Source organism: Mugil cephalus, chromosome 13 (assembly GCF_022458985.1).
Source record: "Mugil cephalus isolate CIBA_MC_2020 chromosome 13, CIBA_Mcephalus_1.1, whole genome shotgun sequence".
Lineage (NCBI taxonomy): Eukaryota > Metazoa > Chordata > Actinopteri > Mugiliformes > Mugilidae > Mugil > Mugil cephalus.
The window spans coordinates 12,128,490-12,153,794 of NC_061782.1; the positions used below are offsets into that span (position 1 = coordinate 12,128,490).

At 40.4% G+C, this 25,305-nt stretch overlaps 2 protein-coding genes across 4 annotated transcripts; one reads left to right on the top strand and one right to left on the bottom strand.

Moving 5' to 3' along the window:
- The first annotated feature begins 1,751 nt into the window (after window positions 1-1,751).
- Window positions 1,752-14,342, top strand: hmgcll1 (3-hydroxymethyl-3-methylglutaryl-CoA lyase-like 1). 2 transcript variants are annotated; one of them, XM_047603923.1, is made up of 9 exons: window positions 1,752-2,048; window positions 3,608-3,685; window positions 4,165-4,272; window positions 4,615-4,710; window positions 4,891-5,039; window positions 5,726-5,789; window positions 6,119-6,307; window positions 13,011-13,136; window positions 13,519-14,342. In XM_047603923.1, the coding sequence occupies exons 1-9, from the start codon at window positions 1,953-1,955 to the stop codon at window positions 13,621-13,623; spliced, it is 1,011 nt and encodes a 336-aa protein (XP_047459879.1). In that variant the 5' UTR covers window positions 1,752-1,952; the 3' UTR covers window positions 13,624-14,342. The 2 variants fall into 2 exon arrangements, with proteins under 2 accessions (XP_047459879.1, XP_047459881.1); XM_047603925.1 differs by lacking the exon at window positions 1,752-2,048 and having other exon boundaries at window positions 3,663-3,685; window positions 4,149-4,272.
- A 3,732-nt stretch (window positions 14,343-18,074) lies between these two features.
- On the bottom strand, window positions 18,075-25,258 carry gfral (GDNF family receptor alpha like). Of its 2 annotated transcripts, XM_047603922.1 has the most exons (10): window positions 25,137-25,258; window positions 22,732-22,909; window positions 22,371-22,496; window positions 21,832-21,987; window positions 21,599-21,658; window positions 21,203-21,518; window positions 19,473-19,732; window positions 19,291-19,377; window positions 19,113-19,194; window positions 18,075-19,027 (listed from the first exon to the last, which is right to left on the bottom strand). In XM_047603922.1, exons 2-10 carry the CDS (start codon window positions 22,766-22,768, stop codon window positions 18,961-18,963), a joined length of 1,191 nt encoding a protein of 396 aa, XP_047459878.1. In that variant the 5' UTR covers window positions 22,769-22,909; window positions 25,137-25,258; the 3' UTR covers window positions 18,075-18,960. The 2 variants fall into 2 exon arrangements, with proteins under 2 accessions (XP_047459878.1, XP_047459877.1); XM_047603921.1 differs by lacking the exon at window positions 25,137-25,258 and having other exon boundaries at window positions 22,732-22,940.
- Window positions 25,259-25,305: the final 47 nt, after the last annotated feature.

The following is a 25,305-nucleotide window of genomic DNA, read 5'->3' on the forward strand; positions in this document are numbered from 1 at the left end:
GCTGACAGGGCCGGCAAACCAAGAAATTGTTTGGGGACTTGTGAAACAAAAAACAAAATAGAAAGGGGGTCTTGCGGTGGCTACCTTTTGGCACGTTTTACAATGAAAACCATAAATTCGTTTAACCCTATGATAGCCTAAACTATATCACTCAACTCCACCCCTGCCTTCCCCACCCCAACCACCCACCAAAAGAAAGACCGACCCTCTTTAGACCCCCGTTTGCTCCAGTATTTGCCACCAGAACCAGGGATCCCCACTGCACCCTAAAACCCAAACCACAACATCAAAATAGCCAAAGTCCCAGGAGTAGGAGAGTTAATCCATGTTTTACTTCAATCTTCTCCTTACATTGGTCTAATATTTTACCAAAGACCCATTTTTCTTGTCAAATCCACTCTCCTCTTGCACTATTGTCACATCTTCCTTTACTTACGTACTATTTTGAAGTTTCTACTCACCTGCATTACATTGATTCCTTAAAGCAGGAAAACCCCTGAAGGCCAATTCTTTAAAGTGACCCTCTGCAGCTGGTTTTTGTCAACATGAATCATTTTCTCTGTGTTCCCTTCAAAGAAGAAAGCTTCAGTGTCAGTTAAGTTTAAGTGACTGGTGCAGTTATCACTGCTTGGAAAAGGGGGGGAAATGAAAAAGCAATGTTTCCTTGAACTACAGTACTTCCTCGAAGACTGGAAATAAAAAAAGGAAAATTCACGTAATTGCTACCATAGCATATTTATAGCAAAAGCTCCTAGCGCTTACACTGTGTGCTATATGGTACAGAGAGTTGTTGCAGTAATATTTTGCAGAAATGTAGGACATCTGCAAAAGGCAGATTTATAGGCATTTAAAATGTATAAAATTATGTAAAATGACAGAAACAATGATTAGCCTTGATGTGGTTTAATGCAAACAACATAAATGTGTTAACAATTAGGTTAAAATATTGTTTAATGCTGCTGCACGTTGCTTTTTTTTACTTCTGAGGAACATGAATAAGTGAATAGAGGCAATGCACCAAAAGGGGAAAATATAGGCGGTCAGAACTGATAGTCATCAACCTTGAAGTTTTTCAAGGCCTATCATATAAGTCACCTCCCTCCCTTGAAAGAAATGAGGTAGAGGTCTCTCATCAGTGCAGTTTAGCGTGGTGAGATGGTTGAATGCTAGGACTTCATTAAGTCCCTCTATTGTTAACATCTGGGTTCAGGATGGCTCTTTCTCTGGTAAATGTTGCCCTGGCTTAACAAGGGATTTTATTACACCATGCAGTTGACATTGGCAGCAGTGGCACGTCTGGCAATGGAAACCTCTCGATGGTGTAGGTCACAGGAGATCAATCAAAGCGGGCTGTTTCCCTGAAACCTTCAAGTCTCAGCTGGACAGGAAGGTGCATGTGCATCCAATCTTGTTGAATGGGGATAAAATGTATCAGCTGCAATGTTCTTTGAATGCTTCCAAGAAGTACTAGTCCTATTAACAAATTATTTGGAGACAAGATGCAGCTGTACAAAGTCTTTTTTCTTTTCTAACTGTATTGTTTTCTGCCCTGATCCTATATTACTACTCCTATTGTCTTTCTTTGGATGCACATATTGTATTTGTCTCAAAAACTCGTCCACAAGTCCCAGCACCAAGTGCACCACTAATCTTCTTTATCGCCCCATTTGCCACTTTGCTTTACACCATTTCCTCTCGAGTCTCCACCCTCCACTACCTACTCTCCATGCTGCTGATCCCCCCCTCCCTGCAGGAGATGTGGTTGCCATGGCCACTGCTGAATCATCCTCCACCGTCTGCGCGTCTGTCCTCTAATTTAATCTCCTCATGTCGCGAGGCCCCTCCGCCGTCCAGGCCTGCATTGGCACACACGTGAATTTGCTCTGTTAGTTGCGGCAAATCTGTGCATCGTATCCGCGGACGACAACGGAGGCTGAACGGCAGCCTTTCGGATGGGTAACGTACCCACTACAGTGAAGCACTGCCTGAGCTATGATCAACTCATCGAGGAATACCCATGGCTGAGGCGCTGGCTGCAGCAGGAGAAGGTGGGCGTCCTTTTCCTCGCTTCTAATCTACTGCACATGCTCTGCCACATGACTCCCTCATGACAGGGAGGCTGCAGCCACGGAGGATGACAGCGCTGTTGCTGCTTATATAATAACCATCTCTTCTGTTTTGACATCTTTTTTTTAAAGCTATGCATGGTATTTTCTTCCCCCTTTTTTTAAAAAAAAATCCATTGCATGATGGTTTTGCTTCTCTATTGTTGTGCAAGAATGTTGGATAAGCAGATGTAGTTTTCGTCTAGTGTTTAGACACATGTTTTTTTATGTAGCAAGCAGTTTCTCTGAGTTTGATTTAGCTAAATGCTCACTTTTCAATAGTAAACCAAAATAAAGTATAATAAAGTAAAAGTCCATTATAAATAAATATATCATAAGTAAAGCAGTTTTAGCGGTGCATAACAACAAACGTAATCAAATAGTTTTGAACTTTGCTTTGGCTAATTTGAGCTAATATGAAGTGCTTTAGTGTTGAAGCGATGCAACGAATATACCGAATTTGTGGGGGTAAAATGTTGAAGATTTAAGTCAAGGGTGATAGTCCCCGTTTTGGATCACCTGTCCCCCGACTGAAAATGTGCCTGATTTTAGCATTTTATGAATGAGAAAAAAAATGTTGCGCACACAATAGTTATTACGGTAGCTGTATAGGAAGCGCTTTTTTTTTTTATCTCCGTGTTGTAAATGTCCCCGGATTTCATTTAAGAAATCTAGCCACCCTAATTTAACTTTTAAATTACTATTAAATATAAATATGAATCGAACTAAGCTAATAATGTACAAATATTTTTTATGTACAGTGTTTAACTAGTGTTAGCTAGCTGTTGCTAATTAAATACACTCCTTAACTCCTAGCTAACAGCTAACCACAGGAAGTGCTAGTTAACTGATGGAACAGGCATTTCTTTCAGAAGCTGGATTAAAAAAAAACATGAATAGTGGACATGGATTCAAGGATCAAGAGACAAAAAAATGAATGCTAATGTAGCTCCATGCCTGATGGATACAAAAAAGGCACGTATTGCTAACACATTTTCTGTTAGCCACAACAATTTATCAAGCTGTCATGTCCTATCTATTGGCTTGTTTTTTTTTCTGCACTAGACAAAATAGATTAGCTGGTAACTTGGGTGGTCTTTCTAAAATATCGCTGTCGCTCAGTTTAAGGAGTTAGCTATACAAGATCTGGAATCTTTAACCAATGTTGGGGTTTCACATTTAAATACAACAAGGGCCCTTTTCTTTGAAATTATGAGGTTCAAACCAGAAAAATACCCTGATCCTCAGAATATCCCTTGTGGTTTGCGTGGAGTTACCCCAATCCTGTTTCCCAGACATTTCCCCATGACACATCTCCTAAGTTTGCATCCTAATAGCATATGTTTTGGTTCTCAGGTTGCATCAGGCTTTGAGGTAGAGTTATTTATGTTAGAAATAACACGTCTCAGAGCATCCCATTCCGACGATGGCTGACTTGTGTCTTGACGTGTGATATTCCTCTTTATATTCTTTTCAATTTCTGTTTGATATTCATTTTTCAGACTATTGCAGGACATGAGTATCCAGAGATTGTTAAAATTGTTGAAGTTGGGCCAAGAGACGGGCTGCAGAATGAAAAGGTATGCATTATCATTTCATATTTATGGGCTTCCTTGCTTCCTATTACTATGCGCGATCATTCCTGGAAACTCCCATTTTGTATTATGTATCTTTCATACATATAAAACATATGGGTTGTGTGCCATAATTGCCAGGAGCAGATGTTTCACATTTTCTTTAGAACTGAACAGGAAAGATGACACGGCTTCAGGCTGAGTTTCCTCTGCTTAGCATGTCACAACTTTATTGTTACTTTATTGCACACCTGTGGTTTTACAGATTGCAGTAGATGTCGAAATAATCCTATTGCCACAACGTGGCTTTATGATGCTATATTTTTACTAGGTTACATTCTGACTTATCTTAAAATATTCAGCGAAGGCACGGTTCAGCATGCAAAATATAGATATCAGAGAAAGCCACATATCTTCTTGTTCCACCCCCTATCTTGACTGGAATCAAATCCAGAAAGAGTTGTTTCAGTTTCATTGTTCCCCAGGAAATTGTTCCGACAGGGGTGAAAATCCAGCTGATAGACTTGCTCTCAGGAACAGGCCTGTCTGTGATCGAGGCCACCAGCTTTGTCTCTTCAAAGTGGGTGCCGCAGGTAATAACTCTTCTTTGTCCGCAGCAAAACAGTGCTGACTGATTTATTGGGCGCTCTTTCTAGCTCCTGCATAAGTACTGAAGGAAATCTGCCCTTCAAGCATCCTTGTTGGATACTCAGTTGGCTTTAAAAATAATTTTATGCTTCGTCTGTACCATCTTATTCCCTGCCATGAATTATACCCTGATTTACTTCCTGGAAAAAAAAAAGTTCATTTATGGATTGTCTACTGCCTACAAGCATGAGAAAACATTTGAGCATGATGATGTATTTCCAGACCCGTATTCGGATGATGTTAAAGGTTTATTTTTCTCCATCATTTGTTTTCCCCCCATCATTTAGATGGCAGACCATACTGACGTACTCAGGGGAATCAAGAGAGCACCTCATGTTCGGTACCCTGTTCTGACACCTAACCTGCAAGGCTTTCAGGATGCTGTAAGTGTTTTCAGCCCAGCCTAATATCCTGCGCTCTGCGGCATAATTAATCAAATTCAGCCATGCCCGTCAAGTCGTATTAATTGCTGGCACTGCATTGGTTTTTAGACAAATAATTCCTGTAAGTGTGACTCAGTCTTCAACGTGGAATTACAAGTACATTTTCTCTGCTGTTTTAAGGTTGCAGCTGGTGCTACTGAAGTGGCGGTGTTTGGGTCGGCATCTGAAACCTTCAGTAAAAAAAACATCAACTGCTCTATTGACGAAAGTATGCTGAGGTTTGAGGAAGTCATTAGCGCCGCCAAAGAGCAACAGATTCCAGTCCGTGGGTTCGTTTTCTGCAGATTAATTATTACTTACAAAGCCCATATCAAACGTTTTAGCCGCTCTCTGATTTCACATCATTTTTTTTTTTTTTTTTGTCTTTCAAAGTGAAACAAAACAGTTTAACGTACTACAGTTTCTATATGTAGGAGAAAACACACAATCCAGTAATGATACCTTTGCAACAAAGCTCCAGATGTTCACTGGGTCGTATCTGTGCGTTAGTAAACCACAAGCCCAGATGGACATTAAAGTAAAACAAACAGGGCAAGTTACCGAATATAGTTGGCCCTTCGTCATACATGGAAAAGCAAACAACTCCAGTGCATGATCTTTATAATAACGTATATGAACCTCTTCATCAGTTCAGGCTACAGATCAACAGCAGTTTAGTGGAAACATTGGCTTGTTTCCTGTGTCATTTTGGCAAATGACATAGATGTGAGATTTGGATTAGTGTCTAATCACCGATCCCTCAGTCAAATCACTTGTAAATCTCTTTGTATTCTTTTGAGATTTCAGCTCACAAACAGATGAACTGATAAAATAACAAGACCAAAAAGAAAAACGGTCAGAATCGGCTGCAGTGATCACTGAGCTTCTCACAGCTCAAATACCCCTGCAATCAGTCAAACGCACATCCCCAGAAGTGAAAACAAATACAATAATCATGAATTTTTTCCTCTTTCAGGTATGTCTCTTGTGCCCTCGGATGCCCACATGAGGGACACATTGAACCTTCCAAAGTTGCTGAGGTAGGTTTATTATTTACATTTACCATGTTCAGGTTATTTAGAAAAGCGTCTTCATCATACTTGTCTGTGGTTGAAGGATTTACAACTAAAAGTCATTCACAAAAGCAACACAATTGTCCACTGAGACATTCTGGTGTTATAATAAATGTGCTAAACAGATTTTCATAAATAAAAGTATCCCCTTGTCTCCTCTCACTTCATTGTCATGTGTGAGTTGTGGTTGATTTGCTCACATTTCAGCCAAACTTGACACTGAATTCATCATCTGACATTTCTTCCTCGGTTTCCTTCCAGTGAGAGCATTAGGTCTTGTTTTCACTCTCCTGTAGGTGGCAAAGAGACTGTATGAAATGGGATGCTATGAGATTTCTTTGGGGGACACCATTGGCGTTGGTACTCCAGGTTCCATGTTTAAGATGCTGCAGAGTGTGATGAAGGAGGTTCCTGTCGAAGCTTTAGCGGTTCACTGCCATGACACTTACGGGCAAGCGCTGCCCAACATCCTTACTGCACTTCAGGTAAGAACTCTTGATATACTGTGTGTAATAGTGACTAATGACTGATCAGAAGTAGGAAAAAAATACCGTGTCTGGCGGTTTAAAAAACTCTTAATGATTCAGTTTTGAGAAACTAAATGAAGGGTGAACAACTGAAGAGCCGAACACAGAGACATGGTTGAGAATTAAAACAGCAGTTTACTCCAGGGCCTTAAAGGAAAAATGAATCGAGGCAACAAGAAAGCAGTAATGAAATTAGGCAGAATGAAACATAGCGAGAGACGCAGCGAGGAACAATGGAAGGAGTGAAACACTGAAACACAGGTGAATGCACATAGATGATCAGACACGGCTTCAGCGCTGATGAACTGGTACATGTACCAGAAATCTAACTTTGTAATGAAAATTCCCATCGTAAAACAAGTTAAACTTGTTACACCAGGACTTCATTTACTAGAGTTTTGGACCTTTTTCTCTTTGCTTGTTTGGCTTTCAGCTTCTGTATCTGCATAGAAAGCTATAACTATAAACTAGAAATGTGATCTAATTTTCAAAAAGGACATTTGGGACAACACAATTATGGTATTTGTCTCTGATAAGATGGTTGCTATGTGTGATTAGGTGATTACAGAGTCACAAATTCTGGCTTTGACTTGGAAACTAGATGGTGGTGTTGAGTTCATGGCTGTCTTGTTTTTCTTTCTCTTTTTAAAGGACTGTTATGTGCACATAACAGTTGCACAGTGGAGTATAGATTTTGTCCTTTATTTTTTACTTCATAGGTTTTCAACAGGGGGCACGTGACCCCCAGGGGGTCCGTGGAGGTACTGCAGCGGGTGGGTCGCAAAATCTATACATTTTTATACATTTTCCCCACAAATTTAATTTTTAAAAAAATACAAATTAACATAAATCCAACATATTTTAGTAAAGGGATAAATAGAGGCAGAAGATGTTATCTGGTAGGTTCAGGTGTGTTTATCTTAATATTTTAATGCAAAATTATATATAGACATATATTAGGTAATAGATATAATAGGCTACTTAATCTCTCCATTCATTTGGAGTCCTTGGCCTGAAAAACGTTGAAGACTCCTGCTTCACTTTGTAATGTTGTAATGAGGAGGTGTTTTTAAAACAGACACAAATGACATTGGCAATGAAAGCTAGAAAGGTGCAAAGGTAAGGAAATACATGCTCTACTTGAAATAATTAATAATTTCCCTGCAAAAAATATAAAAACTTGTGGTTTAAGTGTGGTTCTCTCTCGCAAACTGCTGCTGGGAGTCCTTAAATGTGGCGTTGGGGGGACAACTACCTCTCTAACTGTTGGGCGGAGGGGTCTGTGAATTCTTAAATGTTCTCAGAAACCTAGACATCTTTGAAAATAGAGTGAATCAGAGACTTGGCACATCTACAAAACCGGAGAAGTGATGTGGGGAGAAAGGTTGACAAATTTTGCCAAAAGTGGGGTCGGATCTTTCGGAGTGGACAAGCATGAGTCACACCCCAGAAATCATCCTGATTGTTGCAGGATGGATGCGGAAAGTGCCAGCACTTGTTTCGTAGAGGTCTGTAGAGGGCTCTCACATCCTGGCGTGGTTACAAGGGGAAGCCCGTTTAACCCAGCTGGAAGTGTAAATTCTTACTTTGGACAAGCACAAGACGGCCATGCATCATCCCCTCGATCCTTATGATCCTCATGTGGAACTGTGTGACAGCTTTATGTCGTGCTGTTCATAGTGGCTTGGCAGAGGTTTTGGGCACCTTCACATGCACATCCTTCTCCCCGTGATGAATATGAATATTCGTGTGGAGAGCCACAGGCCGATAATGGATAAATGCCCGGCCTGCACATAAATCAAAAGTAGTTACTCATGATGACACAAAGAGGAGCAACCAGATGTGGAGACAAAGTAGAGGTGGGGATTCTTGTTCCAAGATCGCTTTAAAGTATCTTCAGCAACTGCCAACACTGTGGCGAACAAGTCTTTTTTTTTAAGGTTTAAAATAGCTCCCAATCCATCTTTTTAGACAATTTCCGAGTCACAAGTTATATTACATACAAAAATTTCTCTCTTTGTTTGTACAAAGATAATGATAAATGTGTATTACTGCTGGAATAAAGCAAAACTTCATTAATATTTAACCAAGGCATTAGTTTTGCCCTTTTAAACTTGATTCTAATCATATTAATTGACTTTTTTTTGTGTTTACGAACTTTGCCACAAACCTGACTCCGTGTCAGTTTATGACAGCGTGAATGTGTCCTCTGTTGTGTGCGTAGGTTACAATGGCGCACACAGAAAACCAGGAATCATCTGTCAGCGAGGAAGAGGGACATTAAGAAACATGATCTGAGCCTCTCCACAAAGAAAGATGATTCACAAAAAAAAAGAAAGAAAAAAAAATCCCAGAATCCATACATAAGACATCCATGCAGTGAAGTGGAGGAAAAATCTGAGCTACAGTAACACACTCTTTTATATAAACATCACAAAACTGTTAACTGGGCTGTGTACCTGTGTGGAAGAGCCAGTTGTTAGAGTGTTTTTTAACCACTAAACTTGACATGCGTCCAGACATAAAACAGAGGTAACACAGATATGGCTGTATCAGTTCTCAGCAGCACATTGTCACCGCGGAGAAGCGCACTCATTGGGGGCTGGGTGGGTCAACAGATGTGAGGGGGTCAGTACAAAGGCTCACCTATTCAGTGTCTATTGGACAAAGCAGCAGAGAGCGAGGTGGATAGAAGGGCCCTGGGGGACTCCTAACTCGTCTGTCGCTTGGCTGTTGAACTTCTGACAATGCTGCGCTTAAAGGCCGGTGGAAAATGATCCTATCATTTGCTCAGTGCCGGCCTCGTGAGGAATGGAGCTGCAGACCAGGCTCTAAAAAACTTCGGTAGCACTTTCATTTTACCGGACTGTAAATAAATGGTGCGCAGAAATAATTACACTTTTTTTTTTTTACGTTTGCATAAACTACTGCAAAATTGCTGCGGTTATTATATGAATTTACGGCGCTCTGGTCCAGCGCCAAGAGCAACAAAGAACTAGAAACACAGAGTTATACACACACAAAACTTAAAGTTAACAGATTCATTTTCTGATATTTACGCCGAACAACAGAAGCCCAGTTTTTATTTCCTGCTGCGGGCCTACATAAACTAAAAATGTATTTATCAAATAAGCATTAACATATTAATTAAATTCACATTAATGGCGAGAATCGTGAAGAATTAACACACTGCAGTTTATCGTAGCATAACTTTAGATAGGAGCTCATTAATTTGTACAAAAACTTAAAAAAACGATTAACTGGCTGGTCAAAAAACACCCATATCTATCAGAAACCAAACTTTTACGGATGGTTTTCTCCTGGTCCATTCAGCGCTGTACCACTGTGTAAACAGAAGGGCGATATTTTTAAAGTCAGCTCTTATTATGGATGGCGAAGTGGAAAAAAAAAAAAAAAAATGCGGAGAATTCCTCTGTGGATCATACTTAGAATGATTCATCACAGCTGTCCACAGAAAATAATAGCAGCCAGGGATATTTAGCTTACCATTTGCTCACCTATAAACAAGAAGGAAATGAAAGATTTTATCATAGCTTTTCATTACTGTGTGCCAGAACTCCACACCACCAACCGGGAGAGAAATGAATTCCCCCAGCGCTGTCAGCCCTGAGTCACATCTTTTGTTCCTGATAAAGACATTCCTTAGTCTTTGTACCTTTTCCTTTTTTTTTTCCCCAGGAGGTCTGGGGGTGCTTTGTTACAAACCTTCTCTGGCAGGTCACACAATGACAATGTATGTACTTAGATTTCACAGGCTTGGCAAGGAAAATTATTTATTCTTTCCCCCCCAATTTCGGTGTATTGTGCACTACGGGGGAATACAGTCTAACCAGTTTGGGCTCTCGGCTAACAATGACATTCATCATCATCATCATCATGCAGTGTGTTCTCTGGTCTCCCGTTCAATTAACTGTCATTCGGTGTGCTACTGTAATTCTGGTGATTGGATAATGTTCGTAAATCTCCATGTTGGCCTCATAGACAGAAGTTGAGACGTAGATTATGTTATAATGGCCAGTTATAATATTTCAATTCTCTCCTGTTGATGGTGAAGTGCGATTGTTCAGAGGAACTGGCTGCACGTTTAAAGCCAATAATAAAACATATAGTGATACAGTTGTATTCTGTTAAACCACAAAATGTTAATGCTAAATGTTAGTCTATAAATAATAACAAAGGAGGCCTCGTTAGGTAAGAATTCTCCTTAGGTTCAGACACAAGTCTTTACTTTAAAATCAGAATAATTAATTCACTATTAATGATTTCATTTCAGACGATATTGATGTTAATCTTAATGCTCTTCTATTTTTGTACGTTTTTTTTTTTCTTTCTTTTTTCGTGTTTTTGGCTGATCCAACTAAGCATATTTCCAGTTTCCAGGATGTTAAAATAAAACATGCTTTAATGTGACATTGCGCTCTCCCTCTTGCGCACCGCGGAGTTTCATCTGAGCTTTGAAAAACCTAAAATGGAAACATTTCAAAGCACCAGGATTTATTGGGGGATGACAAATTGCTTTGATAGTTATTCTAAACTCAGCGTGATCCACGGAACAAGGTGATGCAGACGGCTGAACGTCTCGATCATATTGCTCCGACTTGTTGCTTAAAGAAGTCCTGACATAAAAATGGAATTTATTTATTCTCTAGATGTTTGGTTCGTGCGTCTCAGGGCCGAGCTCCGATGTCTGCACTCTGCTTTCTCGTTGCGAACTCCTGTTTGTGTTCCTGGAAAGAGGCGGTAAATGTGTCAGCACCTGTGAAAGTTTCTTTCACGTTATGCAGAAAGGGCTAAAGCATCACTGCTGAATGGACACTTTGACTCCCTGACGCAGTTATAAAACCAAAATGGGACCATGTCCATCTTCAGCCTTGTCCACTCAGAGTGTAGAATAATGTCAGTAAGCTTATTTTCAATCATGCAAGTTTCAAAATGTCAGGAATGCATTGTTTTTATATGGCCACAGCTCACGGAATATGGCTTTTTAACACTGAGCACACATCTGGTTTCTGGGCAGTGTGAACCTAACTGAGCGTTGGCAAGCTCAGGCTGCTGACCACCAATTCCTCCGTGATTAGAGTCCAGAGGTACGGGGCACGCTGCTCAAGGGTTTGTTTTGTTCCTCTCGGAAACGGCGCGCTGAAGGACCGTGGCCTTACATGGGGTAGCAGCTGAAAGTGAGAGGATTGGCATGGCAGATCACAATTCTGTGTTTATACTACAAAAAATCCTGCCTAGTACAATATCCTGCCCTGGATTTAACCAAGGTCTGGAAATCTCGTGCAGTGCACACACTGGAGTAGATCTCCTATTCCCTCTACCCACCTCCTCCTCTTCCTCTGCCAACACAAACAGCAATTACGGCTGGCTCAGACAGCCCCTGGAAGAAGTAGGTTTTTGTGTGGAGGCAAAGCAACCAGTTAGCATCATTGTTCCTTAAAAGCAAAGGAGTTTTTTTTTTAATTTAGTTTGCTTTGTCCCACTCAGCGGGGAGGAAGTCCTTCATGACCCGGTGTCACTGAGAGCATTAGTTTGTTAATTTTGTCTCACTGTAGGATCCTCAGACATCTGGCTCTGCCACGGAAGCTGGAAAACATCTTTAATATTCTCATGACAATCTCCGGGACATGTGGAAAACATCCCAAGACCTTAGCCCGTAATGACTTCATCGTTTTTTTTTTTTTTTTTTGTGTGTGTGTGTGTGAAAACAAAGGTTATACTCGAGGTTCATTTGTACATTTACATGGATCCGAAAAAATTGCAAAATGGATTTGTATAAATGTAGCGTAGACACCGAAAACTAAAAAAAGAGAGAACGAGCGAGTGGCAGATTAATATTTGCTAAGCCGCGTTTTAAAATGCTTGGTGAGCCGTCCAACAAAAGCAATGAAGTGAAAAGAAAAACTGAAAACGCACCATTAATTTTCATTTGGAGGCCAGACACTTGCTCTTGAAGGCAGTAAGAAAAACAAACCGTGAAAAACATTTTATTTTTTTTCCCACAGTGATGTTGATTATAAGCAGCAAGTGATCCAAACAAAGTAAACAACCTTGAAATATGTCTTCCATACCTTCTTACATTTTTCAAGACCGGAGCAGGAACATGGAGATCAGTGAAATACATATTATATAAATAGTTATCTTTGTGAAACGCATTATATCATCATAGCAGTAGTAATGTTACACCCACAGGTTTGTTGGTACAGTGTGAGATGGCACTTTCCAACCAAGGGGGGAAAAAAAGTCCTCTCAGTGTGGTAAGAAAGTGAATCCCCATGGTTAAGGCCGGAGTAGCGCTGTAAAAACATGAGTAACCAGGAGAATCAGAAACACATGAAAAGCTCTGTTCAGCATTTATAATGTTCCTCTCTTATGAACAAGGCCGTAATTATGTGGTGCTGGTGGTCGAAGCTGACAAAGAGGATGACTAAGCCATACTGCGGGACATTGTGTGCCCACTCATCCTCAAGATATATAAGCCCACATTTCTCCGAAACAGCTGTAAAACACGACCGCAGGCCTGGCAAGGTGCGCTGCACCAGGCCGAAACAGTCCCGCAGAACAAGGCTCTTTGTTTCTAGATTTTACCTGAGGTGACGCGCTGCAACTTCTCAATGTGTCTGTTGTTTTGTCCTTGCAGATGGGGGTCTGTGTGGTGGATTCAGCTGTAGCTGGGTTGGGCGGTTGCCCCTACGCGCAGGGCTCATCTGGTAATGTTTCGACAGAGGATGTTCTTTACATGCTCCACGGCATGGGCATCGAAACAGTGAGTCTCCGCGGTGCATTCGGTGGATTTTATGCGTCTGCAAATCCCACCGAAACCAAAATCACACAATCATTCAGACCTCATTTACATAAACAGATCGCTCTGCAAACATACGGCTCTGCAAATGTTTATTTTGTAATATCAGTGGTTTTACACGACTGGTGCGAGACCACTGTGCTATGCGCCCCCTTCTCGGAGGCAATTTATTTAACACTTCCTACCCCTGCTGGCGGAATATTTTCACTGCAGTTTACCCTCACCTGTTGTGCACACCCATTTAAATTCATGAGCAGCTTTTTCCCCCCTGACAGCAGACATGCTGTAGTTGTGAAGACAAAATCCCACTGCAGAGATTGCATTTTAACTGATATTTTTCTTGCAGGGTGTGAACCTCGGCAAAGTCACGGAGGCCGGTCACTTCATCTGCAATGCTTTAAATCGCAAGACGAACTCCAAGGTCGCCCAGGCAAGAAGCAGGACCCTGTGACGTGTCTCTTTGGAGGAATAATATTTAAAAATGTGACTGTGCTCCCTTTAAAGTGCTTCCTTCTGTATTGCTGCCTTCAGATTCTTTGCCTATGCTTCTCTATTTGACGTACGTTGCTCGTTTTGTCTGATGTATCTCAAAAGTATCGCCTCTCTCAGTTTTAGTTTCTTGAGTTTAATCAAGCAGGAAGGGATTTTATGATCACCTCTTATTCTCTTAGATATATTTTATGCTCATTTATTTAGACTGGAAAGAGAGGTGGAGGTGGAGAATACCGACTTTTAAAGTGTTTGTCAATGGGGAACTACTCGCTCCTATTTTAAAACCATCTAACATTTAATGCCACACACTTTATTACTTGGCAAAGCTCAGTGGCCTTATAAAAATCACGTAACAGAATGAAAATTTAGCCTGCTTTGGCTACTCGGAGAACTCCATTTGTCATCATCACAGGTGTGTGACATCTCCTTCGGCACTTTACTTCTCCAAATACCTTGGCCCACTTGGTCGGGTCTTGTATAAATAGTTTGGTTGTTTTGTATTTAAAGCTTCATTTCCCTGACATAGGTCAAATGGGGGTTAATTTTCTCATGCCTCTCTTGTCCCGACATCCTACTGTGCTATACGTAGAATAAAAATAAAAATGTTTGAAAATTGAAATAAATCAGCAAAATCGTTGTGAAAATCATGCTAAATAACCGAATAAAGACTGAACTGGGGAAAAAAAAGAAAACTGCGGCGGATGTCTTTATTGAATTAGTATGCCGGCGTGATGCAAATTAGGGGGGAAAAACACCCTCTCAACTCTATTTAAATTAATGTGGGAGAAAACTTCATTTGCACAAGTCTATTAAAATGTGCTACTCACAGTCGTCATCTTATCCACCAGAAATTATACAGTCATTAATTATGCCGTTGCATCTGCTCGGAGATTTGTTTTGGATAAGGTTTTTTTCTTGTTTTGTGCGGATCTGCTTGTAGAAAGAGGGAAATGAGATGGCATCAATCCAGTCATGAGCAGCGTTTGAACAATGTGATGAACGTGCAACAGGAGGAATCGCATGAAAGACGGAAAACAGTGAAAGTCTCTTACGGTTTTAAACGGGAAGATCCGATTGTCAGTAAACTATAGTGCACAGAATAAAGGTTTTATGCACTTTTAAGCTAGTGGTTGTAGCATTCTGAACAATATTCCTCACAGTGGGATCTGGCTCAGACTGTATGTTTTCAGATTTATACTCGTATATTACCGGAGGCATGGCGACCTGCAAAACAGATCAAAATGGAAGATTGTAAATTCGCAGTTACGGCCTCTGGCTTGTGCCACAGTTGAATTCAACTCCTGCTACCGTGCTGGTGTTTTAGCTGACATGATTACCGTGGTGATCACACCAGTAGCATGTAAGTGTGCCGACTATAAGGAAATGTTAGATTAGATTTCAATGCAATCCAACACATTAAGTGGACGCACATTAGCAAACATTACTCACACAGATTCACACAGAAGGCATTTATCTCAGAACATTCATGTTCATGCATAAATTACGAGGAACAATCCACTCGATTTTTATTCTTGCAGCACACAAGCATTTGGTGGAAATTGCTGTTATCTTTGAGCCTCGCCCCCGTTCTCTCTGCCCTGCAGGAGCTTCCCCTTGATAAGTTGAGTTGACTGCAGGGCAAATGAAACTTTAAATATGTTGCGAGTACTCAGCACAGAGAGGACCAGGAGTTCATTTGCACGTGTTCAGACTTCACCATCTGAGAAAGACGTTGAGCATTTGTTAACCTTTCAACGCGTTAAAGTAGCACGGTGTCCAAAGCACAAATGAGCCTGATGTCATTACTTTTGCAGGTGTTTGGAACTTTTGAAAATATCTGTAATGGGACTAAAAACAGGATAAATTCATCCTGACAGGGATCTCTGCACCAAATTCTGTGCCAATTTGGCCAATGTTTTTTTTTAGATAGCTGAAGGAGTGAAAACTTCGGTGTGCTAATGGTGCTACGTGAGAAGTCCACACTCATTATTCTGGGAACTCACATTGTATATTTCATTAAAAATCCATCCAGTAGCTGTTGAGATACTCCAATATGGACTTAAGTGGACCTGCTGAGTCATTGCCACACCTAGAACCACTCTGGCTTTGATTCAAAAGACATAGATAAAAGCTGACAGAGGAGCACCCCTCATGGTGCCAGCAGAAGCCATCACACAACACCGAGGGTCTGATCTACTGAAGGTTTGCAAAAACGTACACAAACGTCATTTCACACTCAGTCCGTTTGCTTGTTTGGCTGCACATATGGGTATTTCTGACGGAATATGCAAAATATTGGACAGAGAAGATGCATATAGATTATTTAGCACATGTAGTGTGATTTACCAAAGCTGAAGCTAATTACGGTGATTGTTAGTTGTGCCTATATTTAGCACATTTGAAAGTCTTAACTGGCACAAACAGCAGTGGCATAAATGACTGTGATTACTGTTGTGAAGAGGAGGCGTAGGCACAACGAAAGCCAACAGAGTGAACGAATCTTTTTTGCTCGCGTCAATAATTGTCATCTTTTTTATTTGCTGAGTTTTTTTCCCATTGCGTTTCTCCTTTGTTAATATTTCTTCCAAGTCCATGGCTTCAAATTTCATTTTGCGCTTTCGTACAGTCTCCTCTCCCGCATTCTCTCTGGTGGAAGACAGTAACGGACTAATTTCTTCTTCTTCTTCTTCCGTTTTTTTTTTTTTTTTTTTTTTTGCATGTTTGTCAGACTTAAATGTTTCAGATCATCCAACAAATTTAAATATTAGTAAAGATAACATAAGTAAACACAATATGCATATGACCCTGTGTGAAAAGTGATTGCCCCCTAAATCTAATAACTGGTTGGCCCACCCTTTGCAGCGAGTCTTTTACAACGCTGTGGAAGAATTCCCACCAACTCATGTTTTGTTTTCTGTTGGAGGGTTTTCCAGCATGAGCCACCTTTTTAAGGTCATGCCACAGCATCTCAAAATCCTTCAGGATTTTTTAGTAGACAGCAGAATTCATGGTTCCATTTATCACTGCAAGTCTTCAAGGTCCTGAAGCAGCAAAACAGCCCCAGACCATCACACTACCACCACCAGCTTTTACTGTTGGTGCGATGTTCTTTTTCTGAAAAAAAAAAAAAAAACATCACATATGTAATGGGACACACACCTTCCAAAACGTTTAACTTTTGTCTCAGAGTATTTTCCCAAAAGTCCACGAGATCATCAAGATGTTTTCTGGCCAAACTGCGACCAGCCTTTATGATCTTTTTTTGCTCAGCAGTGGTTTTAATCTTTGAACTCTGCCAGGTAGACCATTTTTGACCAGTCTCTTTCTCATGGTGGAGTCATGAACACTGACCTTAACTGAGGCAAGTGAGGCCTGCAGCTCTTTGGATGCTGTTGTGGGATCTGTTGTGACCTCTTGGATGAGTCCTCGCTGGGGTAATTTTTGTCAGCTGGTTACTCCTGGGAAGGTTCACCACTGTTCCATGTTTTCACCATTTGTGGATAATGACTCTAACTGTGGTTCTCTGGAGTCCCAAAGCTTTAGAAATGTATGAACTTTTCCAGACTGATCGATCTCTATTAGTTTCTTTCTCAATTGTTCCCGAATTTCTTTGGATCTCAGCAGGATGTTTGGCTTTTGAGGATCTTTTGGTCTGTCAGGCAGGTCCTATTTAAGTGTTTTCTTGACTGAACAGGTGGAAGGTGTGTCCCTCTAAAAACATCCTGGGATTTAATTGTTCTCAAATAGAGATATAAGACAGTATGCAATATGTAAATATATGTGTATATGAACACTTTATTTTATTTACTTCTCAGGTGTTTCCATCTGATTCATTTGATTTCCTTTTCCTCTTTGGCATAGAGGCCACATAAACAAGCACTGCATTGTGTGCAAAGAAAGAAAGAAATGTATGCTTGCCTATATTTACTCCGATACCAATCTATAATTCCACCCTGCAAATATAACCGTCTCCCAGGACTTCACATGCACTTGTCCTGATTACGGCAATGCTTTGTCACCACTCAGACCTCCTCGTCCTCTGAATAGTTCACAATGCCGCGGAAACTGCCATGAGAAGGTCAAAAAAGAGAGAATATATTATGGCTGTCTTTCCCTCCCTTTCACTGGATGATTTTTGCCCCAGCCATTTCATATCTCGTCTTTATGCCAAAGGTGAGAGATCTGATATCATCTGGCCAAAGGCTCCTGTCAGTCCCAGCAGAACCAGGATTAAGTGCGACTTTGACAAGGTTTTCTCAGCAGCTGTCACTGAACCGAGGCAGGTACCCGTGTAATTTTGTCACCATTCCCAGTTTCAGATTAAAACACAAAAATTTACAGTAATACTTCTTTATTTTCTACAACACGTGACTTCTGATATTATAAAGTATTTTAACCAAATTAAGGGACTTAAAGGTCTTCAGAGTGATGTTTATTAGTACATACAGGGGGATCAGCACAGAGATGAACAGAGCGTGCTAAACCACCACAAACGACAACTGACAACCTAAAGAAAACTCATGTCTGACTTATATGAGAGAGTTTCTCCTTGCCTTCCTGCTTGTTCCAGCGGTTTCAGACGGGTTTTGCAAAGCGTCTTGAGACAATTTGTAATGTAACTGAATTAAATTGATGTTTTGTTAATTTTGTTAATAGTGAACCAATCGACCTCTGTTTGGTTTTGTCTATAAGGACAGAGATTTATTTTGTAAGTCAAGTTACTTATGTTTTTTGAGCTCTGAAGATCACAACAGCATCTTAAACCATAAACAGTCAGACTCCTCTGATAAAAGGTTAGCTAAAAAACACTATAATAAAATCATATTACATCCGACAATGCTCTAAGCGTCTTTGGAGGATTTATGATGTGCACCGTGCTTATTAAATTAGTTAAATGTCATGCAATATCATCTGAGAACGATTTAATTGGTCCCAAATTCACTTAGTATGAGACCACACAAACAGTAAGAGTCTTAACGGACAATCTATCTACAAGAAGAACAAGGGCTCCAGCAACAGACAGTATGTCCCCCACTGAGTCCTGATCTCTGCATCATCAATCACCTACCAAGTACCTTGAAGAACAAAAGTGCACTTAAGATAACTGCCGCTCTTCTAAGGTTTGTTTGTAGTTTTTTTTTTTCGTTTGCTGCATTTTGTATGACGTTAACAGCGACATTAAAACTACAACTGGATGTTATTTAAAGCAATTCATATCCCTGTCAACATTGTGAATAGTGTTATACGTGCAACAAGCACAAAATGTTCGTGAGTTAATCACGTGGACTGATGAACTTCAGAGAACAGCGCCGCTGTGTTTCTGTGCATGGTGAAATTTTGTTCCATCTCTCTTCCTCAGCGAGCTACAAGACCAAATAAATATTTAGTTGAACTGTTTACATGGGAGACGTCAGACAGTTTGCGTTGGCTTAACGATGGTGTACTTACCAGATTTTACTAACAATCGCCAGAGGCATTAATATGAGCACTCCAGCAAGTAGCAGGGTTGCAAATCCATACAGAAGATATTCTGAAAAGACATAACATTCATCGTTACTTACATTTAAAATTGTGACAACTTGGAAATAATTCTAATCATGTTACGATGAGCATAATAGAAATCTACCATGTGACCCTGCATGCTGAGCGTCATTGACTTCAGGAGGTTTAGGGTCACCACTGCCTTTGATGTCCTTGTGATGTGAAGATATTACTGAAATAAACACAGAATCTCTTTACAATGATTTCAATAAAATAATTTCATCAAATTTTTTTTTTTAAGACTGTGGAAATCAAAATTGAACTCACTGAAATGTGATTTATTGTGAAATGTGTTTTGAATCATATTGCACATCCGTAGGTCATTGTTGTGCACTCCCTTGCAGGTGCAAGGATGGTGAAGTGCTGTGCCCAAAGTACCCACAAAGGCCATTTTACATTCAGAATCTGTGCCGTGGATAAGAGTTGGATCCATCTGAATGAAACATCCTTCTCTTTGGAGGTCATGGTCGCTGCACTGGGCTTCTTCGGGGCTCCAGCATTTGGCTTGGAAGGTTTTTAACAGACGCCTGAGAAATCATATAAAAACACATTTATGAGCTATGTTGGAAGCATCTCAGAGAGAACAGCATAACAAAGAGTTTCGCCCACACAATAGATGATATTAAAACTGTAAATGTGTTACAATAAAGGCAATTAAAATATGTTTGTAAAATCTGTAAAACGTGCAAATTGGGATTATGTTCTAAAAACATTCCCACTGCGTCAACCCAAAAACAATATTAAAACATCCGCGTTCTGTAGAAATAAACTTTACGTCCACACACTGCCCCTAATGATCCCGTCCCGGCACTTTTCGTGGTACCTCGCTGCCATCTGTATGTGGAAAGGTGAATGGAAGGCAGATGGTAAACGGTGCTTGATTTGTGTTTCACAGCCTGAGCTCTTCCTCAACAGTCTGTTGACAGGTTAAGAGTCACATCAATTCCAGTGCAGGTTTGCCAGCATCCCATTTTAGACGCTTACTACCTCCTGTTTCGATATTGGTATATTGGCAAAAACCCTCCGCCATCATCTTTCCACAAAAAAGAATCAAAGGTGAATCCTCATTGATTCTAACAACCTTGTCATTATCATTATCCTTATCCAAGACCCAGGACGCGGCTGTTCAATATGTCCTTCCTTCACTGTACGTGAGGGTCTCTTAATTCTTATGTTGACTTTTATACTGACTCATGTTTTTGTTTCACACCCTTCACTCTGATTCACCTGCGTAACGCAGTCAATGTTGCTTCCAGCTTCTCTAGTCCCACACCTACTCATTCTGACTGTTATCATTACATGGTGCCTGCTTCAGAATGTTGCAATAATCCTGAAATAAAAGTTCACAATAACTTTTTTTTTTTAAATAGGCTATTTTACAGGTTCATGATTCTATTTTAACGGTAAAGTACTATAGGTTTACCTGCTTTAATATTAACAATACCCGTTATTTTTGCCCCAATGGCTGATTGCTACAGCATCTCTTTTCATCTTCTGTCTGAAATGCTCCATTTAAGCGTCCGTTTTTTTTAAAGGCCTCCCTTCCAAAAGGCTCGTCTGGTCTGCTGTGATTGGTCAACTGTGCAACTGTGTTGTTTGGGTCAGTGTGTGTCATTGTAAGCTAGCCACTGGCTTTGATTTAGGGAATGTGTTACGTAGTGACATGTACAGTAGACAGGCCCATAGAGCCATCAAGTCCAAAAAAAAAAAAAAAATGCTCCTTGACATTAATCTGTACTAAAGACTACAACACAGTTTCCCTCCAATACAAAGAAAGTTTGTCCCATCATTTCTGTGGCGGGAAAAAGGCGAATGCGCAACAGTTGCACAAACATGAATATGATGGACTTTGTATCTTTGCAAACATTTTATGCACACAACAAAGCTAAATAACACACTTAAGGAAGTAGAAAACTCCCATCGTTTCTTCTAACCACATAACATGGCCCATTTATTGACTGCTTTCTGTTTACTTCCTATCGTAGGCTACAACATACCTGCAGTTACTGTCCTCAACACACCGGTTAACAGCATCCTGGCAGATCCAGGTTTCATCTCCACATGTGCCGCTGTGCAGATCGGTTTTCGTCTGCAAACAGCTCTGATCTGCAGCATCGCACTCACACATGACCAGCATCTCCACAAGATTCTGTGGCATGTCTCCATAGAACTGCTGAGTTGCCTGCCGACAGCCCTCGCTGCCACACTGCTCCCCCATACACGCCTGGAGGACGGGCGCCAGGTTCCTGTTGCAAACTGCATCGCCGATGCAAACTCGAAATCGTTCGAAGCAGGATCCACCAGCGTCGTAAACTACAGAAACACTGGTGGTGAATGAGTTTCAAAGGCAGCATTCTTTAACAATCGTATAGGTCAACATCATGAAATCATACCATAATCTATTAAAGTGCTCGACTGCCAGGCTGCCACTGTGCTCCTCTTCTGCTGTACCGCTGTTCAAATAATAGGGAACATGATTAGCTCGTCTTCAACAAAAACCTTTCAAAATTATCTGTTGTGTAAGACACAACCTGCAGCACAGTTCATACATTAGGTCACCTTTGGTAAACAAAAATGTAATTTCAGACATAAATGCTTATCTCGTGCTCCTCTGAGAACACTGCACCTGGCTTCGGTTGGCATTGTGTGGCTAGCACTTGTATGGAGTCACAAAGCTCCTCCTCCCAGTCGCACACACACCCTTGCAGCGAAGGTAATTGGTCCAGTATGGTCTGGATGGTCATGTTACACACCTCTGAGCCTTTTATTTGGCACGCTTCATCTTGAATGACACAAACACAAGAGGGAGGTTGAAAAACAGGATTTTCCATAAGCATTCCATTGTTTCTGTAACAGGTGTTTCCTCTGTGCTGCCCTGCATGAATAATTTTTCTCATTAAGGCTGTTTATATTTTGATCAATTTAATTCAGTAGCATTCAGTTTGATTCTAACATAAAAACAGACATACTGCAAATTTACACAGTAAAGTGTATTCTCTGTCCATTTATGTTGCTACATGCCCCAGGTCGCACCCTCAGCTATTACATGAAACAACACAATTAAATTCAACAGTCTAATGTGCTGATCATCCTCAATAAAATGCACTCACTATATAATTACAAGGAAAACAATGTGTTCCGATTGTAATAGAAAAAGTTATTTACCCTCACAGATGCCGCCATAAAATGCCCTTTCGCTCCTGCATAAATCCGACATGCAGGTGTTAACAGCAGCAAAACAGTCAGGGGATGGAGATGAAATGCTGTCGCTGGATATCTGAGTGATAATCCCTAAAATACAAGAACATGTGAAAAATGTCTTTTACTGACTTTCAATTGATTTCATTGCATTCAGCTGTGATTACTTTTTTCTTTAGTATTAAAAGTATTTTGTGATGGTTGACTGATCACTGACCACTGATTAAGACACACTTTGGTTCAACCCTTGGTTTTAATCACCTGTCAACACATTTTACATTAAGGCAAATTGCACATGGTAGCAAGTAACGGCCGAGCTGAGACTTACCAAGTACGACTGCAGCTTCCAGATGTATCAGTTGCATGATATTGCTGGGGTTAAAGCTGTGAGTGGACAACTGAAGCTCAGCTGCATCTGATCTCGCTCTCTTGTTGGTGTGAGTCCTTGAGCCGGGACACACCACCCACAGTGAACAGGATGTAACACGTTTAGTGGAGGCTGTACCCTGCAGAGCGCAATAAAATGACAGGCGATCTGTGATGTAAACAGACCTGAGCGATGACAACAAATATTTTCCTGTGATAGTCATATTCAACTGAATTTCTTTACAACAGTTAGATAAAATGTGGTGTTAGGTTAACGCTGAACTTTTTAACTATTTCTATGTTAGAAAATGTTGCATGTAGTGATAGTGATAAATCAACTCCACCTGATCTTGGCTGCAGCCCGTTTTGATGTTCTTCAGCTCAGGGTTTTAGTTTGCTGACCTGCATCTTCAATTTGACATTTGCTTTGATTTGGTCTCTTTAACCTGCTTTCAGTGCACATATTTTTATTTTTTATTTGTTTGTGGTTGTCTTGCTACAAAGTCACCCATCTAGGAGGGGACAGCTTTGGCTCCAGCTTATTCCTGTTGTCCCTAGGTGGCTATATAAGATTTTCACACATATTGATTTCACCTGATATTTGAGCAGATTTACAAGGTCTTTACCTATAGATAGTGTGATACCCTTGGCAATGAGAAACAGGGGAGTACTGAAGCGTGCCCCGGTCACAGCTGAAAGAAAACGTCAGCGTGCACTTTTTCATTTTTATTTGTTTTCACAAATCGCATTTTCACAGGAGAACAGCAGAACACTGTGTTCCTCGAATCAGCCAGAAAACATACCCCGTGTTCACCTCTCTTTACCAAGTTTACCTTTCTTTCTTTTTTGTTATTTGTTAAGGACTGAACAAAAATAAGGAGGAGACCATAAACAGACTTTACGAAAACAGGTCGCTGCAGTACATCCGCTGCAAAGAGTGAACTGAAAACAAATAGAGACACTCCCAAAACTGGTTAGAGCTGATATAAATAAGGTCAAGGAAGTAGTGACTGAGTAAAACTGTGATTGATGGCCGTCAGAAAGCGTCTTGTCAAACAAACAAAAGTAACGATTATCGACAACGGTTTGGGTTCTGATTTTGTACCTTTTGTAAACAAAGAATATTTCACTTTTTTTTTTTTCTTCTGATGAGAAATCAAACCAAAACAGCATTACACGTGAAAACTGCCTTTTTTTAACATCATTAAGTAGTCTGGATTACAGAAATAAATCATGTAACACAGCATGATTAACTACCTTTGACTGTCAAAAGCCTGCAAAGCCAACGAGAGATTATTACTAGTTATAAAAGGCGTAGTTGTTTTCAAAAAATATATGCAATCAAAGAAATTACAGGAACATTAAAAGATCACAAAACACTCAAATGACGGGAAACTGAATTCAAAATACATAATAAAATATTGCAGCTCTGCTATTAGAGCAATGCAGCTCGTGGGTTACCACTGTAGGGGAAGCCCATTTGTGCAGACAGACAGGCTGAATTAAATGCAGACATAAACACATTAAGTATTCAGCGCAGCTGTTTCTAGGCACTCGAGAGAAACTATTTGGAAGTCTAGAATGACAGCTCAGACTATGAATGATTTTTTTGTAATTTGTAATACAGCTGCGTCTTCAGTGTTCAATGAGGAACATTGTCATTATTATGCAAAATCCCTCCGTATCTGAACAAGACGGCTGTGACAAAATGTGTGGCAGTTCTATCTTTTTATTTATTTATTTATTTTTTTTACACACAATAAGAATTATTTCCCAAATATCAGCTTTGTCATGAACCCAGTGTTTCTAAAAATGCTTTCAATAAATTCCTCTAAAAGGCCTTGTTGTCATTATCTTCTTCCTCAGTCTTGTTTGCTGCCACTGAATCTACACTCAGGTCTTTTCTGGATCTCATCATTTCCATTCAAGAAATTCACACTGTAACTCAGGACCTGTATCTATACTCTGTTGTGACATCACTTTAGATGAGTGAAAGTACACATGATGCCTGTTGCTGAAAACCATACAGTCACTGTTGAAAACCTGGTCCTGAGATTTCTCCCTTCTTGACGTCATACGGGGAAATAACCACTCCCTCCGGTAGTCTATAGTATCTTTTTATAGTATCCTATTTGATGAGTCCGCCTTCTACAATTACCGAGCTGGGGCCATTTTTTTCTCCTTGCAAACCTTCGCAAACACACATGGCGAAGGTACGAGCAAAGCACTGCCATTGCTCTGCTGTTGGTTGCATCATCGAACTACCCTTCCAGTTAGCGGAAGCTAGCGTTAGCTACATGCTAATAACTGTAACAACACATACGAACAAACTATGTAACATATTCAGACACTTTTGGTTTAACTAACTATTCTGAACCGTTATTCTTCGACAACCTCTCCTTCTGGGTCAGATTCTGGTTCAAGTTGGTAAGGTTGAATGACAGCATCTCTAAAAGCCATGGTAATAAATTCGCCGTAAACACTAGCGCATGGTAATGGTAATGCCAGCGAAAGCCGCACCCTCTCCTCTAGCAGG